This window comes from Ursus arctos, unplaced genomic scaffold (assembly GCF_023065955.2).
Source record: "Ursus arctos isolate Adak ecotype North America unplaced genomic scaffold, UrsArc2.0 scaffold_22, whole genome shotgun sequence".
In the NCBI taxonomy this organism is placed as follows: Eukaryota; Metazoa; Chordata; class Mammalia; order Carnivora; family Ursidae; genus Ursus; species Ursus arctos.
In genome coordinates, this window is record NW_026622897.1 from 5,346,663 (window position 1) to 5,363,905 (window position 17,243).

General features: G+C 36.9%; 1 protein-coding gene across 3 annotated transcripts in view; it reads left to right on the plus strand.

Annotated features, from left to right (window-relative positions):
- Positions 1-17,243, plus strand: part of ATM (ATM serine/threonine kinase) — a 125,167-nt gene that overhangs the window by 18,846 nt on the left and 89,078 nt on the right. For all 3 annotated transcript variants that reach the window (XM_048217204.2, XM_048217207.2, XM_026505820.4), the window contains exons 9-20: positions 636-874; positions 2,643-2,806; positions 4,553-4,722; positions 6,311-6,682; positions 7,679-7,873; positions 8,638-8,733; positions 9,618-9,843; positions 11,366-11,491; positions 12,424-12,549; positions 13,480-13,569; positions 15,007-15,178; positions 15,948-16,147. In XM_048217204.2, the coding sequence (XP_048073161.2) occupies positions 636-874; positions 2,643-2,806; positions 4,553-4,722; positions 6,311-6,682; positions 7,679-7,873; positions 8,638-8,733; positions 9,618-9,843; positions 11,366-11,491; positions 12,424-12,549; positions 13,480-13,569; positions 15,007-15,178; positions 15,948-16,147 (2,176 nt within the window). The remainder of the gene's footprint in view (positions 1-635; positions 875-2,642; positions 2,807-4,552; positions 4,723-6,310; positions 6,683-7,678; positions 7,874-8,637; positions 8,734-9,617; positions 9,844-11,365; positions 11,492-12,423; positions 12,550-13,479; positions 13,570-15,006; positions 15,179-15,947; positions 16,148-17,243) is intronic.

The following is a 17,243-nucleotide window of genomic DNA, read 5'->3' on the forward strand; positions in this document are numbered from 1 at the left end:
TGAAAAGCCGCTTGATCTTCTTGCAAGACAGTGCTTTAGATCCAGTAACTAAAACTGTTACCAATTAAAAAAAAAAAAAACTGGCCCATTATAGTAGAATTAGTAAATTCCAAAAGAAAGTGTCAGTTCTACCACTTTCTGAGTATCCAAAGGCAGACAGAACATGAAAATGATGTTAAATGGAAGATCAGTGTTGCTTTTCTAGTGACAGGAAAAACTAAATATTCTCTTAAGTAGTTTCATTTTCCCCATTTTTGAAGATAGATATACTAAGAAAAAAAATTGGAATATATTTTGGAAGTATTAATATTTTATATCTGTGTGACATTACCCAGTCTGTCATGTGAAGCATTGTATAAATAGTGGTATTACAAATCCGTTTTGTACCATTTTGCACAGTGTTTTGGGGTGGAGAGCTGGCGGGATGTCTCAGCACCAAATAAGAGCTGTTCTCTTTGTTGCTCTGTAGTCCTATTCAGAATTTTTTTTTTTTTTCTGAATAGTTCTGAAACTAAGGCTACTGTTACTTGAAGATTAGATATTTTTTTTCTTTTCAGCATGCAACTTCATAACTGCCTTCAGTTTTCATTTTTCTGCCATTACACCAAGCTGAGTCTGTTTGTTTTCTGTGACAGACAGGAGAAGAGCTCTGCAGGTCTAAATCACATCTTAGCAGCGTTTATTATCTTCCTCAAGACTTTGGCTGTAAACTTTCGAATTCGAGTGTGTCAACTAGGAGATGAAATTCTTCCTACCTTGCTTTATATTTGGACCCAACATAGACTTAACGATTCCTTAAAAGAAGTAATTATTGAGTTATTTCAACTGCAAGTTTATGTGCATCATCCAAAGGGAGCCAAAACCCAAGAAAAAGGTATAAAAGTTTTTGCTGTTTTGGATTTTCTTCTTCATTGGAACATGAAATTTGAATTTCGTAGGAGGTTATGACCTTCCTCTGGGTTCCTGTGCTTGGTAATGATATTAGTCTTGAGGATGTTTCTCACACTTTTTTTAGAATTTGAAATTGTGGTAGCGAACCCTGCAACGCCCTGCCGTTTGTGTAGTGCGTTTGTAAGTATTATGAGCAACACAGATCAGAGACACGGTTCCCTCAAGGAGCTGATTATGCAGCAATAATTTGGTGCCGAAAGGGATTACACAGACCGGAGTGTAACAGAGTTTAGAGAAGGCAGCGTCTTGTGTGTCTACATACTGCTTCTAATAGGAGGTAAAGCAGGTAAATGTGGACTGCAAACAGATAGATGAGTCAGTTCCTCAGAAGATGTGTCCACAGTGCCTTCAGCCGCGTACTTAATCCAGGCCCTGTTTGCTGGGAAAACCAGAAACGAGTGACTTCTCCTCCCTTGATACCTTTACGTCTGTCTTTCACCAAGACAGTGTCGCTTGTTAGGATGTAGCGCATATTTGAAAGTGGCAAAGAGAGTAGATCTTAAAAGTTCTCATCACAAAGAAAAACTTTTTTTTTTGTAACTGCTTAAGGTGTCTTAACCAGAGGCATTGTGATCACTTCACAATGTATACAATACCAAATAATTACGTTGTACGTTTGAAATCAGTGTTGTGTGTCATTTATACCTCAATTTAAAAAAATCTTTAAAAAAATCTTAGATGATGTAGCTTCACTCAGTGGACAGGAATTTTATTGGGTGAAACTGGAACTGAATGGGTTCCCTCAGGTGCATACTGTGTTTATCTTTGGGTCTGTACTAGCCTTTGGGCAAATTCATTATGGCTAGTTTAAGGCCTTGTTAGGAAATCAAGCTACACTGAGAAATAGCAGCTGAAATGGAGGAAAACCGTGATAGCCAATTTTTTTCTAAAGTCGCTATGTTTAATGGGCTCTTCTCATATGTAAAGTTAGATGTATTCGTAGCCCATGAAACCACTGTAGGCCAAAGAATGGTGGATTTTCTTAGGGTTTCGTCTTTCACACAGCTCTCGTCAGGATGAAGATCAGGCTTACTGAGGAGATGACATGAGATGTTCATTAGTTAACTGTATATTTCAGATGAATTGAAAATTGGCAGGATGATGCGTCTGCCAGAAACACTCATGTAGTTTTAGGCTACACTAATAGATTTATGGTTGTCTGTGTGAAGTAGTAGCTCCTTTGTTACCTATACTGGTCAGATCACGGTGGGTGTATCATGTCCACCAGATTTTGTAGAGTTGCCATTTCAGGAGGGACATAAATGAACTGGAGTGTGTTTGGGGACAGGTGACTGGAATGAGGAGAAGTCTAAGTAACATGTTGTTTGTACAGTAAAGGAACTAGTAATGTTTTTGTCTTAATGACATACAGAAAACTTGGTCCTCATGTAAATGATGGGACATATTTGCCTCAGGAGAGAGAAGAAAGTAAGGTTTGATTGGGATTTTGGTGGAGTTGATTAGAGAAAGTTAGATCAGATTATAGAAGAATTTTTATAACAAATACAGGGAACTGAGTGTGAGCCGGACACTCTTACAAAGTAGAGCCGGCAAGGATATTGTCTGAAGAGGCACTAGAACGGAATGGACGGTTGGACCAGTTTCCACCTTAAGAGCTGAGTGGTTCTATGAGAGTTGGCAGTGCAAATGGAGTGTATATGTAAACTATATTTTAATCTTTTGAATTGCAGGTGCTTATGAATCAAGTAAATGGAAAAGTATCTTGTATAACTTATATGATCTGCTAATTAACGAGATCAGTCATATAGGAAGCAGAGGGAAATATTCTTCAGGATCTCGTAATGTTGCTGTCAAGGAAAACTTGATTGAGTTGATGGCAGATATTTGTCACCAGGTATAGTAGGTCTTGTCACATTTTGAAGTTTTCCATTAGTGTCCGTTTTACTGGTTTTTTTAAACGTGTGTTCTGATAAAAGGCCTTGTAAAATTACTTTATGTAACAGTTCCTTTCAAAACTGTATTTGGAATTGCTGTTCTGACATTGTAACTATTTTGCACATATGAGCTTAGTAAAAACTAGTGATGAACTCTTCATTCTTTTTTTTTTTTTTTTTTTTAAGATTTTATTTATTTATTTGTCAGAGAGAGTGAGCGAGTGAGCACAAGCAGGGGGGAGCGGCAGGGAGAAGCAGGCTCCCCGCTGGGCATGGAGCCTGGGATCATGACGTGAGCTGAAGGCAGCTACTTAACTGACTGAGCCACCCAGGCATCCCTGAACTCTATTCTTAAAAGATGGTCTATAGGAAATCAGATTATCCTAACCCTAATGTTTCTTGTTTTTTCAATTTTTTCCCTACTGAGTTAGAAATCACGTAGCATAAAATTCAGTTTTATTTATTTATTTATTTATTTATTTATTTATTTATTTATTTCTAAGATTTATTTATCTGAGAGAGAGAGAACAAGCATGGGGAAGGGTAGAGGAAGAAGCAGGCTCCCTGCTGAGTGAGAGCCTGACGCGGGACTCAATCCCAGGACCCTGAGATCATTGACCTGAGCTGAAGGCAGATGCTTAACCCAGGCACCCTAAAATTCACTGTTTTGAAGTGTACGGTTCAGTGGCTTTTAGTATTTTCACTGTGTTCTGCAAGCATCACCACTAGAATCTCATTCCTGAATATTTCCATCACCCCCAAAACAGACTCTGTACCTATTAGCAGTCAGTCCCAGTTCCCTGCTTTTCCAGTCTTTAGCAACCAACCAATAATCTACTTTTCTGTCTTATAGAGACAAATCTGTAAGTTTGCCTTCTTTGGACATTTCCTATAAATGGAATGAAATAGCATGTAGTCTTTTTTGTCTGCTGCTTTGACATAGCACAGTGTTTTCAAGGTTCATCCATGTTGTGCCATGAATCACTAGTTCATTCCTTTTTATTGCTGCGTAACGCTCAGTTCTGAGTATTACATTTTGTTTACCCATCTATCAGTCGATGGCTTAATATTTCTTTTTTTTTTTTTTTTAAGATTTTATTTATTTATTTGACAGAGATAGAGACAGCCAGCGAGAGAGGGAACACAAGCAGGGGGAGTGGGAGAGGAAGAAGCAGGCTCATAGCGGAGGAGCCTGATGTGGGGCTCGATCCCATAACGCCGGGATCACGCCCTGAGCCGAAGGCAGACGCTTAACCGCTATGCCCCCAGGTGCCCCTGGCTTAATATTTCTTAACTAAAACTTTTTTTTCTCAGAAATTTGGTTACTATCCTGGGTAATTTCACTTGTCAGATATTTTCTTAATGGTAAATTTATGATATAGTCTCCTTTTTTATCGAAAGAAATTTTAAATTTAATCCCATTGAAAACAGATTTTTGCTTTACTTTTAGATGCCTTGGTGTGAATGTTTCTGGGAAATACAACTAATAACTTACTTGGTAATACCTGTTTTCTAGAGAGCTACCACAGTCATGCAAAATGTTTGTTACTGTGTTATCATATTTATGTGTTTCTATAATTTATTACTCTTGCTCTGTGACTTTCCTATGTCTGCATTTGAGGAGGAACATTTTTTCCCTCATGAAGTATTAGAAAACAGAAGCAGTGTAAAAGAAAAAAAAAGATTTTCTTTTTGTTATTTTATAGATTTTTAATGAAGATACTAGATCTTTGGAGATTTCTCAGTCTTACACTACCACCCAAAGAGAACTTAATGATTACAGCACGCCTTGCAAAAAGAAGAAAATAGAATTAGGCTGGGAAGTGATAAAAGATCATCTTCAGAAGTCACAGAGTGATTTTGATCTTGTGCCTTGGTAAAATGTTACTGTTTTCTCTTCCAGTGTCATTTTAGTCTCATTTAGTTTTTCTCACAAACCCTCTAGTAGAACGGCCTGGCCATAGCTAGGTTGGTTGTCCACTTTGAAACCAGTCCCTGGTGAAGGGGAAGGTGTCTGCCAGGACCTCTGGCCATCAGCCACCAAGGCTTATCTGCTGGAGCCTGGGCCAGGGGGCCACCTTTCCTGAGCAGCTGGGCTTAGCGGGGAAAAGAGGAGGACGGCCGCCTCGCAGGCGTGGAATGCGCTGAGCTTACGTCTCCACACAAAGACATTTTAGCATGTAAAGCTCCTTCTACTAGAAGTAGATGGGGAAGAAATTGAAGATGGCATTCAGAAATCACAGAATAATTTGGACAGAATAAAAAAGAGGTTGCCTTTTTTAAAATTTGCCATGTATAGCATGCACAGTTATTTAAATGATTAAATAAATTGTGGAGTTCTGTGACATCACAAAATACTAGATCTGGTAGGAATCTTTAGAATTCATCCAGCTCAGCCTGTTTGCTATACCAAAAAGAAAATGAAACTGGGAAAGGTTAAGCAGCTTGCCCAAGGACAGTTAGAAGTTTGTAGATGACAGTCAAACTCGTGTGACCCGTGCCTTGATTTTTACCGTGTTGATGTCATATTTAAATATAACTTGAGTTCGAGGGGAAAACATCTTGATTTAGATAGCTGTTGCTTAAGTTCATGTTTCTTTTACATGGTGGAGGATACCTATTTCAGATTCTTCAATTTTTCCGTTTAGTCAGGGGTTATTTATTGAATATGCGCTGTGTGCCAAGCACGAGAGATACAAGGATGAATAAAGTTCCTCTTCTTGAGTAGTTCACGTTCTAGAGAACTCATAGCAGATATTTACTGAATTAACTGAAAGTTTAGGTAAAACAGTTGTTTGGTTTTTTTGTTTGTTTTCTTGATTTGGAGGAATATTACTGGTGGCTGAAGAGCAAGGATGGGTGTAATAACTCAGAAGCAGAAAATTTTAATTTAGTTTAGTTTAGTTTTTTTATTTTTATTTTATTTATTTGACGGAGAGACAGCCAGCGAGAGAGGGAACACAAGCAGGGGGAGTGGGAGAGGAAGAAGCAGGCTCCTAGCGGAGGAGCCCGATGTGGGTCTCGATCCCAGAATGTCGGGATCACACCCTGAGCCCAAGGCAGACGCTCAACGACTGAGCCACCCAGGCGCCCCGTAGTTTAGTTTTGTTTTTAAGTAGGCTCTATGCCCAGTGTGAGGCTTGAACTTATGATTCTGAGATCAGGAGTCACATGCTCTGCCAACGGAGCCAGCCAAGTGCCCCTAATTTAGTTATTCCTTAAAGTTTTTGTGTAAGGGAGCTATGACAACTTACCTACTTAGCCAGAAAGTTGTCATTCTTCCTGCCACTTTAGGAAGTAGGGATTAAATACTAAAAGCCAGTTTAGTTTGAGAGTAGTATGGAAAATAATGATGGTGATACTGTAGGATATGGTAAGGGTGCTATGTCTATATATTTGTTTTCTTTTAGTTTGTTAATGGAATTGAATAATTTTCCATTTAATTATCCTTTTATTTTATCTAGGTTACAGATCACAACCCAGTTAATATCAAAATATCCTTCAAGTTTACCTAACTATGAGTTGTCACCATTACTGATGATACTATACCAGCTTCTACCTCAGCATCGACATGGGGAGCGCACGCCGTATGTGTTACGATGCCTTACGGAAGTTGCATTGTGTCAAGGGAAGAAATCCAACCTAGAAGTCTCACAAAAGTCAGATTTATTGAAATTCTGGATTAAAATTTGGTCTCTTACCTTTCGTGGTATAAGTTCTGAACAAATACAAGCTGAAAACTTTGGTTTACTTGGAGCTATAATTCAAGGCCGTTTAATTGAGGTCGATAGAGAATTCTGGAAGTTATTTACTGGGTCAGCCTGCAGACCTTCATGGTGAGTCAACTGTGTATTGTAAGAGATTTATATATAGACATACATACTTTCTTTTCTTTCGGTTTTATAGTTTGTAACTTGAGTTAACAATATGTTAAATTCGATTTTAGATGTTTTTGTTGTTTGTCTAGGGAGTCTTGATAAGTAAATAAAAAAATTTAGTTTCAAGTGTAGAGAGATTACTAAGGTAAATTTTAAAGAATTAAATGTTTAAATTTATTTTTTCTTTAATTGCATATTAAGTACTTATTCAGTATCCATAAATTTTTTTTTTTAGTGCTACAAACAGTTATAAGAGAGAGTTCTCAAATGTAATCAGACTTCTCACAATTTTTTGTGTTCATTTAGTCAATAGAAGTTCACTCTATATTTACATGTGTCAGGCATCATCTTAAGCATTAGTAGCAGCATGGTGGTAAAGAAAATAGACAAGGTCGTTCTTCCTTAGGAAGCTTATTTTTTAGCAAAGAGGGTAGTTACCAAATTTGGAATGAGGGAAAAGCTTGGAGTTATGATCTCCAGTGACTGGGGACACTGAGTCCAGAAACTCAATCTGCTATTGAACAAGAAATTAGAATCCTCCTAAGGGACTCGTATGAACTCACGAAGCATATCGGAGACTTACGCAAAAGAGCATAAGCATCAGGCAGAAGCTTTACTAACTGAGCCAAAGAGATTCAGGTTGTTCTCGAGGGAAAGAAATGGGAGGTGAACTGGTCACTCTTAAAATGGATGCAGTGCTGGTTTTCCTGCAGGAATATCTAAGTAGCACGTCTCCGTTTTTAGTGTTTTTCTCCCGTTCTTGACTCTTCCATCCTATCACCCAAGGGTGTGAAACTGTCAGTCTTTTGTCACACTCAGTCTACTTTTGGTTATTCTCATGATGATACCTATTGCAAGTCATCAACCCATAGCAAATATGTTAAAGAAAGAACTTTTAGGATTGAAAAAAAAAAAGTTTATTTGTAACAGTGGCCATCTTTTGGTTTGTTGTAGTCCTGCAGTATGCTGCTTGACTCTGGCAGCGACCGTCTGTGTGGTTCCAGAAACTGTAAAAACAGGAGTGGAGCACAGTCTGTGTGAATTAAATAGAAGTTGTTCTTTAAAGGAATTGATAATGAAATGGCTCTTACTCTATCATTTAGAGGATGACTTTGAAGACGGTACAGAGCTGCCTCCAGTTCTTCACAGGTAACTTAAGTTCGTTCGGTGCTGCTCTTTGTGTTGGAAGAGATGCTCCGTTATTTGAGACCAGATGGCTCTTTTTACAGCGGTAATGCAGGGTTTCTCAGAGCTAACTCCAGATTCGAAACAGTCCCTTGTTTTACACTGTTCTGCGTCTTTGTGCTTGGTTCTCTGTTTTTTTACTTTGTTCTTATCTCTGCTGAGACAATGAGAATAAGGGGGATGTGCCTGCATAATAGGAATTACAATTTTTGAGCCCTTATGTGTTCTTTGTGATTTTGTGTGAATCAGTTCATCTGAACATATATCTGATGCAGTGGAATCCTGGAATCATGATGAGAGTATGTCCTGGGTGACGGGTATTCGGTTAATGGAGGGAACACACAGAGTGCGGCTTAAACACCAGGAGAGGGGGATCAGCTTGCCCATTTAACCTTTCCACAGCTAGTAGGTGGGACCGAAGGACTGCAGGATAGACCTTTGGATCCTCGTGCTTTTGCTTTAATTTCATAATTTGTTTATTTCAGAAATGATTTTTAAAAATCGGTCAAGTCTGCTGCCAGAAAGTATTGAAAATGATAGTAACATAAGATATCTGCTTCTTGGTTCTTGTTTTAGATGTTAAAAAATTCAGTACAGATAAAAGAAATTTTAATTTTGGATCCAGATTTTAGAAGTCAGGATTTACAGCCAGACATGGGTATTTAAGTTTAAAGAATGCTTTAAATGGTTTTTGTTCTTCTAAGTGAAGATTTTTTTTTCCTTTGTAGTAATTTTCCTCATCTTGCAGTGGAGAAAATTCTTGTGAGTCTCACTATGAAAAATTGTAAAGCTGCAATGAATTTTCTCCAAAGAGTGCCAGAATGGTATGTTATCTAATAGAGTTCTGTGTTGTTTTAAGATACGGCTTTAATTACAAAGGTAGTAATTATAACAGAGTAGTAGCTACATCTTAAAAATTATGAACTAAGTTGTTCAGTTAAAAAAAAAAATCACACCTACTAGCCAATTAGGGCTATTTGGGAAAAGCTGCTTTTAATTCAGTGATAGTAATCTTCATTCAATAATTTTTGATCCAGTTAACTGTTCTTTCATGCTGTGTAATATAGCTTGTGACATTTGCCATTGGAAGAGAGAATGCATGGAAAGTTAGGATGGAAGGTTAGGAATGAGTTCTTTAAAGACGTGACCCATTTCTGTATGTCAAGTAAAATCTATTAGCTTTCAAACTAATGGTAATGGAGGATAGGGAAAGTAAAAATAAATCTAAAAACCTCATTTTAGTTGATTGACTCAAGAGGCCTATGTTTATCACTGTGGCTGAAAATGACTCACTGGCATGAAGATTCCTAATCTCCCTGGAGAGGGCAGAGGATGAAAAACTCCTTCATTTTGGAGAAATCAACAGGCAAACAGGAAAATGTTTCCAGATAATGTTTATCTTAGTGTTTATGCCTGGTGTTATTAATGTTTTCTTTTTAATACTTTCTGAATTTGCCTTGGAGATTGTACCCTATATGTTTTTATCCATCTATTAATAAAATCGGCTCACCGCGTGATGAAATCTGGTGCAGGTAGGTATCAATTCCAAAGAAGAGAAGCATTTAAAAGAGTAATGCATTAACTGTATAAACAGTGTGTGAATAACACAGACACTAAATTAATGTGTTCATTTGTAACATATCACTGCTACATGGAGATGAAGCAGTTGGTCATTCAGTTATAAATTTAAGATCTTACTTTCTTGAAGTGAACAACACCAAAAAGATCAAGAAGAGCCTTCATTCTCAGAAGTTGAAGAACTGTTTCTTCAGACAACTTTTGACAAGATGGATTTTTTAACCATTGTGAAAGAATGTGCTGTAGAAAAGCACCAGTCCACCGTAGGCTTTTCTGTCCACCAGAACCTCAAGGAATCACTGGATCGCTATCTTCTGGGCTTATCAGAGCAGCTTTTACATAACTACTCATCTGAGGTGAGATTTTCAGAAGAACTTAAGCCTGTCTCCGACTCAACTTTGGTGGACGGTTAGGAAGGAGAAACAGGCAGAAAGGGCCCTACGGATGATGAAAAACTTGATTTAAAAAGCAGAGTGACAGTACATGTGTATAAATAGGGAAAACTTAGCATGAAAAAAGGAAAACCCAAGAAGAATAATTTGTGTTTCTTTAGTACCAGGAATTCTAGTAGACATTGAATATGTCGGTTAGTGGAGAATAAGAACGGTTTTGAGTATAGGGGTTCTATGATGAGAAAGAACCTCTCAGTGCAGAGGAGGGAGGTGTTACAATAACAGGAAAGGACATCATTTAAATTGATGTAATAGATTTTGGTGACACTTGGAGAGGCAGAAGTGATTAATCAAATGTAACAGAGGAAATAGCAGTCACCCATATTTTAGAGGTCACTAGTAATTTCTCATAAATCATTTCCTTTGCCTTCTTAAGATCACAAATTCTCTTTGTGCTATTCTCTTGCCAAAACTCTCCTTTCTTTTGACATGAAGTAAATGTCTTTCTGCCCATTTCTGTGTGTTCAAATCATCCACATGTCAAAATCCTGCTAAAGCCTTTCTTAGATAATCTCAGCCATGGTAATTCATCTTTTAATTTTCATAGTATTTAGTATTTCTTTTTAAAGTGAAACTTAGCATCTTCCTTGTACTGTGGATATTTGTATGTTTAAACACAAACGTCTCAAACTGTGCTATAAACTTGTTAAACGGCATGTATATTTTTATTAATCTTTGTATCTTCCACAATGCCTTGTTACATGGTAAATGGTAAAATATTTATTGAATAAAATAAAATCTGCAAGTTACTCAGCGGAGTGAATTCAGCCAAAGATGATGACCCAGAGAACCAGAGAAGAGAAAGTGTGCTTTATCCTTACTTAACTGACATTCTCCTGGATCACGGTTGTAACCATTTTGTAATACAGTCTGTTGTGTTTTCCCCTAAAATGCCATTTCCTGCAGTATAGGAACAAAACAGTCTGAAAATCTTATTTTTCTGTGTAGCTGTTAGAAGTTTGTAAATAGTTTTATAAAATTGGCTATGTGGTATCTACTTGGAAAAATCTGTGGTTTCTGAAGTCTAAAAAGCTGAATAAGTCAAGGTTCTTAGCTTTCAGAAGGTCAAAATGTCATTTTAATATCTCTTTATATGAATCTGATTTTTACTCATGTTTTTTTTTTCTCCCCCCCGCCCCCACCTCAGATGTTAAGGTCCTGTGTGTGCGGTACTCTGCACCACCTTAGGAGAGAGATACCTAACTTGGCCATTCGGAGATAGTTCTTTTTTTCCTGAGAATCCTAGATATCACAGCTCTGCGGGGTCTTTTGGTGTCCTAGAGATAATCAGAATCCTGCCACTATTAACTCCGTTAACTAAACTTTCTTAATATGTACATGAATTTGTTCTTACAAAAGATAATTGTGGAGTACTCAAAGTTATTTATGAAATGAGTATGTTTTTTATTTTTTGTTTTACTTTAAGACTACAAATGCAGAAACGCTTATCCGGTGTTCAAGTCTTTTGGTGGGTGTTCTTGGCTGCTATTGTTATGTGGGAGTAATAGCTGAAGAGGAAGCATATAGATCAGAACTATTCCAGAAAGCCAAGGTATGAACATTTATTCTATTAAAATTTTGGATAAATTTGAATGAAATATATTCCTGGGAAAATTGATATACTTGCTTGGAAAAACACTTTTATGTAGGTTAGCTCTTTCTCTTTCACTTATGCCGTCTGAGAGAAATGATACATCTGTCCTTCCTTAACATTTGCAGTTATTTTAAGCCAACTATAAACAGAGTAACTGAAATATTATCACATTAAATTTAATCTTATTAACAGAAATACTGATTTTTTATGGGCACTTTTAAAAGCTTTTCCTGTAGGACGCCTGGGTGGCTCAGTTGGTTGGGCGTCTGCCTTCAGCACAGGTCTTCATCTCCAGGTTCTGGGATCCAGTCCCACGTCAGGCTTCCTGCTCAGCAGGAAATCTGCTTCTCCCTGTGCCCCTCCCCCTGCTTGTGCTCTCTCACTCTGTTCTCTCTCAAATAAGATGTTAAAAAAATTTTTTTATTTCCTGTGATTGATTGTCCTAAAGAATCCTTGATGAGTGTTATACAGGTAGGCTCTAAGTGTGAAACTTTTCTCATCTTTGAGTACAGTTCAGTCAGTGGTATGATTTGTAAGGATAACAGGGTATGAGATAGGTCATTAAAAAAATTGTTACCGTGATTTTTAATTACACTGTATAACCAAATATAACTTTTTTTTTTTTTTTAAGATTTTATTTATTTGTCAGAGAAAGAGATTGAAGGAGCAGGGGGATGGGGAGGAGTAGAGGGAGAAGCAGGCTCCCTGCTGAACAAGGAGCCCGACCCTGGGATCATGACCTGAGCCAGAGTTAATCGATTGAGCCACCCAGGCGCCCCAGCCAAATATAACTTCTAAAAACAATTTTACTTCCTAAGTAAAACTTTAAAAAGCAATCACAAAACTGTAATTTTAACTAGAGTTTGGGTTTTTCCTTCTTTTATTAATAGTCTCTAATGCAGTGTGCAGGAGAAAGTATCACTCTGTTCAAAAGTAAGACCAATGAGGAATCTAGGATTGCTTCCCTGAGAAATATGATGAATCTCTGTACCAGTTGCTTGTGTAATTGTACCAAGGTAAGATGTTCTTACTTGACTGGGTCTAGGAGGTTGGTAACTGGTTGGTTGGTGGTGTAACTGGTTTTTGGGTCCTTCATAAGTTTATACACTGATTTAAAATTAAAGTGAGTGGTAAATAAAAGTAGCACCTGGAGGAATAAAGAAACAGGTAATCTGAGTTTCTCATGAAATAAGTTCATTTCAGGAAGGTTTCTGAGGTTATGTTACCGCTTTTATATGCAACTACATGGGTGACTCTTTTATTGCCTGCATATTTGTATTCATTTAATAAAAATCTGTTGACTACTGGCCGTGGATGTGCACACCACTCTACCAGGGCCAGCGAGCCCCACGAAGATAACAGCTCCAGCTACATGCATGACTCTCTTTTGCCCAGATCGTCTTCTGTAACGCTTGGTGGGAAGAGTGCTGCTCTGTGTAATCTTCATTTTGACTGGAAACAAGCCTGAGGTTTAGCTGAGCCAGCCCAGAGTGTTGGTAGTAGTTGGAGAAAATGTTTTTTGAAAACTAATGATAACTACATGGCTATATAACAATATGACCAGCATATAGTTTTGATTTTGTAATGTGTTTTTCTTTTGTTTTCTTAAACTAAAAAAAAAAAAAGTAATGTGTTTTTCTGTGTTTTTTTGTAAATGGGGAAGGAGAGCAATGGAAGAATGAACTCTAACTTAGTAGTTGGTATTTTACTTTAATGTTTATACGTAATTTAATGGATTATAGTTATTACTTTAAAAAAAAGAGGTTAGTGTTTTTAATGCAATTTATATCTTGGCCCTAATAGTATACTGTTTATTTATGATAAACGTAAGTATTCTCTTATGATAGAGAATTCAGTGTAAAAAAAATATATTTCATTTAAGATAGAGAAAGTATTACCTGCCAAGGATAACTTTTTTTTTGCTTGCTTTTTTGTCTTAATTACAGCCCAGTCCAAATAAGATTGCATCTAGATTTTTCCTACGATTGTTGACATCAAAGCTCATGAATGATATTGCAGATATTTGTAGAAGTTTGGTAAGTATGTTTGCTTTACCATCCTATTTCTTGATTCTAAGATTTGTTTTTCATTGATACCTCTCTTCAGTAGGGGTGCATCTCAAAATGTGACATCTTATATTTTTTTAAATATGGAAATTAAAATTACTTGGTTTTAGAGAGGGACATACTGTTTGCTTCTAAATGTCAGTACCTTGCATACTGCTCAGCTTTTAGTTTTTCAATAATGAGTAATAGACTGAGTGATTAGAAACTAATCATCCAGCCTTATACTTATTTCTGTCTAACACTGTAGCAGAATTCAAAATAATCATCTATCCTTAAAAATAAAAACAAAAGGGGCCCCTGGGTGGCTCAGTTGGTTGAGCAGCTGACTCTTGGTTTTAGCTCAGGTCATGATCTCAGGGTTGTGAGATCGAGCCCAGTGTCGAGCTCTGTGTTGCATGTGGAACCTGCTTAAGATTCTCTCTCTCCTTCTGCCTATCCCCCACCCTCGCTTGTACACTCTTGTGTGCTCTTTCTCTGAAAAAAAAATAATAAAAAAAAATTTTTACCTGACAAGCAACATACTCCCATTGTGGTATTTTTTTTTCTTCCATACAAACGGGCTTATGCTATACATACTCTTTTGTCTGGAGCAGTGCCTGGCACATGCAATAAATACTCAAATATATATTAAATGAAAAAATATTCTGTAGCTTGGTTATTTTCCCTTAATAATAAATCTTAGTCATTTTTCCGTGTTGCTACATGCTGCTCTTCTTTACCTTTTTTTAATGGTAGTATTGTATTTCATTATATGGGAATGGTGTATTTGTATCTTTAGCCCATCTGACCTTAACATTGGAAGTGGTTTCTATTTTTTGTTGTTGTTACAAAGAGTTTTTGCAGTAAAGATTCTTGTACTTTTGTCTGTTTGGATTTGTGCATATGAGGGATGTAGAATAAATTCTAGCACTGGAATTGCTTGTTCAAGAGGAACGTGAATTTTACTTTTTGATGGATATTGTCACTTTCCTCCAAAATAGTCATACCAGTTTATACTTTTCTTCATATGCTCATCAATTTTGGATATTAGAATGCTTAATATAAGAAATTACTTTGGGGCTCCTAGGTGGCTCAGTTGGTTAAGCAGCCAACTCTTGGTTTTGATCTCAGGTTCCTGGCACACCCAGCGGGGAGTCAGCTTGAGGATTCTCTCCTTCCCTCTCCCCTGCTCACATGTACTCTCTCCTTCTCCCTCTCTCTCAAATAAAACTGAAAAAAATTATTTTAAAATTTGCATATTATTATTATATAGACATTGCAGTTTATCCATTTTTCATTGTTGGACACGTAATAGAAATATGCAGTGTTCATACACATGAATCTTGATTTGTTTGAATAGATACACTTTAACTACATTATGCTTCTGAAAGAAACCAGTTTGGACATCTTTCTTTTTCTTCTTTGAAGGCATCCTTTATCAGAAAGCCATCTGACTTTGGAGAAGCAGAATCGCTGGAAGACGAGGCTGATGAAAATCTGATGGAGGTGGAGGATCAGTCATCCATGACCCTGTTCAGTGACTACCCTCCTGGTAGCTCTAGTGATGCCCCCATGTCTGGAGATGGCCAGAGTACTTTTGGTAAATACGTATTTACCACTGTGGAGTTCTTTTACCTCTTGGTATTGATTTGTATTGATTGTATTGATGTAAAAGGCCTCAGACATACCAATTGTATGCTCATTTTATTTTCCCTCTCATAGTCTATTAGGTTTGTTGCCTTCTGCGTACTTCAGATTTCTCTATTAACTGAATTTTATTAGTTACTTGTTTTATTCTTCATGAGAGGAATTTAAAATATTTACTAAAGAAATAGAACCATATGATGGATTATTTGGAAAACAGCAGGAGAGTGAAAACACCCATACAGCCATCACTTTTAACCTTTTTCCTTTATTATAATCAGTGTCAATATTTAAATTCTTTTTTATATCTTGTTCATTTTAACAATTATAAGTATTTTTCCATTAAACTATTTCTATTGATAACTGTCCTTTTTAATGGCTCATAATATTCCAGTTAACATATGTATCATAATTCATTTGATCATTCTTTTTTGTCAGAAACTTAGATTCCTTTTTATTTCTCTATAATTATCAGTATTGTAATGAATTTGTATAGATTTTCCCATAGATTATTTCTTGATGACAGAATCCTAGGGTAACTTTTCATGAAGAATTTTGAAGCTTTTAGTGTGTAATCAGTTTCACCATAATTTTGCTTTCCATATACTTTTATTTCTCTCCCTCTCTCTTTTTTTTTCATAGACAGGAGGATATTTGAGGTAATGTTCAATATATGTGTTTGCTGTATCCCTCTCTTAGTTTTAATAAGTGCTTTTTATTTTCAGGTGCCATGAATCCTTTAGCTGAAGAACATCTGTCAAAGCAAGATCTGCTCTTTTTAGACATGCTCAAGTTCTTGTGTGTGTGCGTAACTACAGCTCAGACCAGTCCTGTGTCATTTAGAGCAGCGGACATTCGGAGGAAGTTGTTAATGTTAATTGATACTAGCATGCTAGACCCTACTAAATCCCTCCACCTACACATGGTGAGTTACGGGAAGGTGACATATCTTCAGTCTGTCTGTCGTTGCTGGGTGAATGTAGCAGACTGACATATAAATCATGTAGTACTGTTGATGGCTTGAAATCGCTTCCTTGAGGTATGAGTCTGAAGCCAGTTATAAAATACATTTTTTCTTTTAATGTACTGTGAGAAAATTTTAAGTGGATACTGAAATATTAAAACTTGCATGGACTTTGGATAGATTTGTTATCTTGAGGTATAATTAATTATTATAAATTATTGCAAAGTAGGCTAAGAAACACAGACTCTGATGTAAAAATAATACATAATCTTGTAGTTGAACTCTGAATCTTGCCTTGACCTTAGTTTATTTGCTTTAAAGTTTTTGCTTTAACTATTTTTTTCTTTCCAAGTTTTTATTTAAATTCCAGTTTGTTAATATATGCTTTAAATATTTTTTGATGTATTTTCAAAGTGACGGTGAAGTTACAGTACTACAGGAATTCTCTTCCCTTCATTTACTGGAACAGTTAACATTTTACCAAATTTGCCTTTTCATTTTTTCTTTCTGCATGCACGCGTGCGTCTCTCTCTCTCTCTTTCTTTCTCTCTCTCTCACACACACGCACGTCTTCTGTTCTGAACCATTTTGAGGTTAAGTGGCTGACGTGTTGCCCCTCATACTTCAGTTTTCGTGCCGGAAACAGTGACGCTCTCCTGCATAAGCACAGTGTAATCGGGAAACTAACATCGCATCATTGCAATTAGTTGTCAAGTCTCTTCAGTCTCTTTGAACCTGGAGCGGTTCTTTAGTTTCTCCTTATCTTTCCTGACCTTTGTATTTTTAAATGGTACAGCCACTTGTTCTCTAGGAGCCCTCACTTTAGGTTTCTCTGTTTCCTGTAGTTAGATTTAGGGATTGGTGAGAATGTTAGAAAAGGAATCTGTCTCCTGCCCTACCCCCATCAGTCTGTCCCATCTACTGATAGATGAAACCTTCAATTCCAGTCCAACATCGTAGAATTTGTTTTTTTATCTTTCCGTATTTATAGCTCTCCTTTCCAACAGTGGGAAAGCTCGCTTCCCACTTACCTTCCATACAGTTACTTGTTCACTCA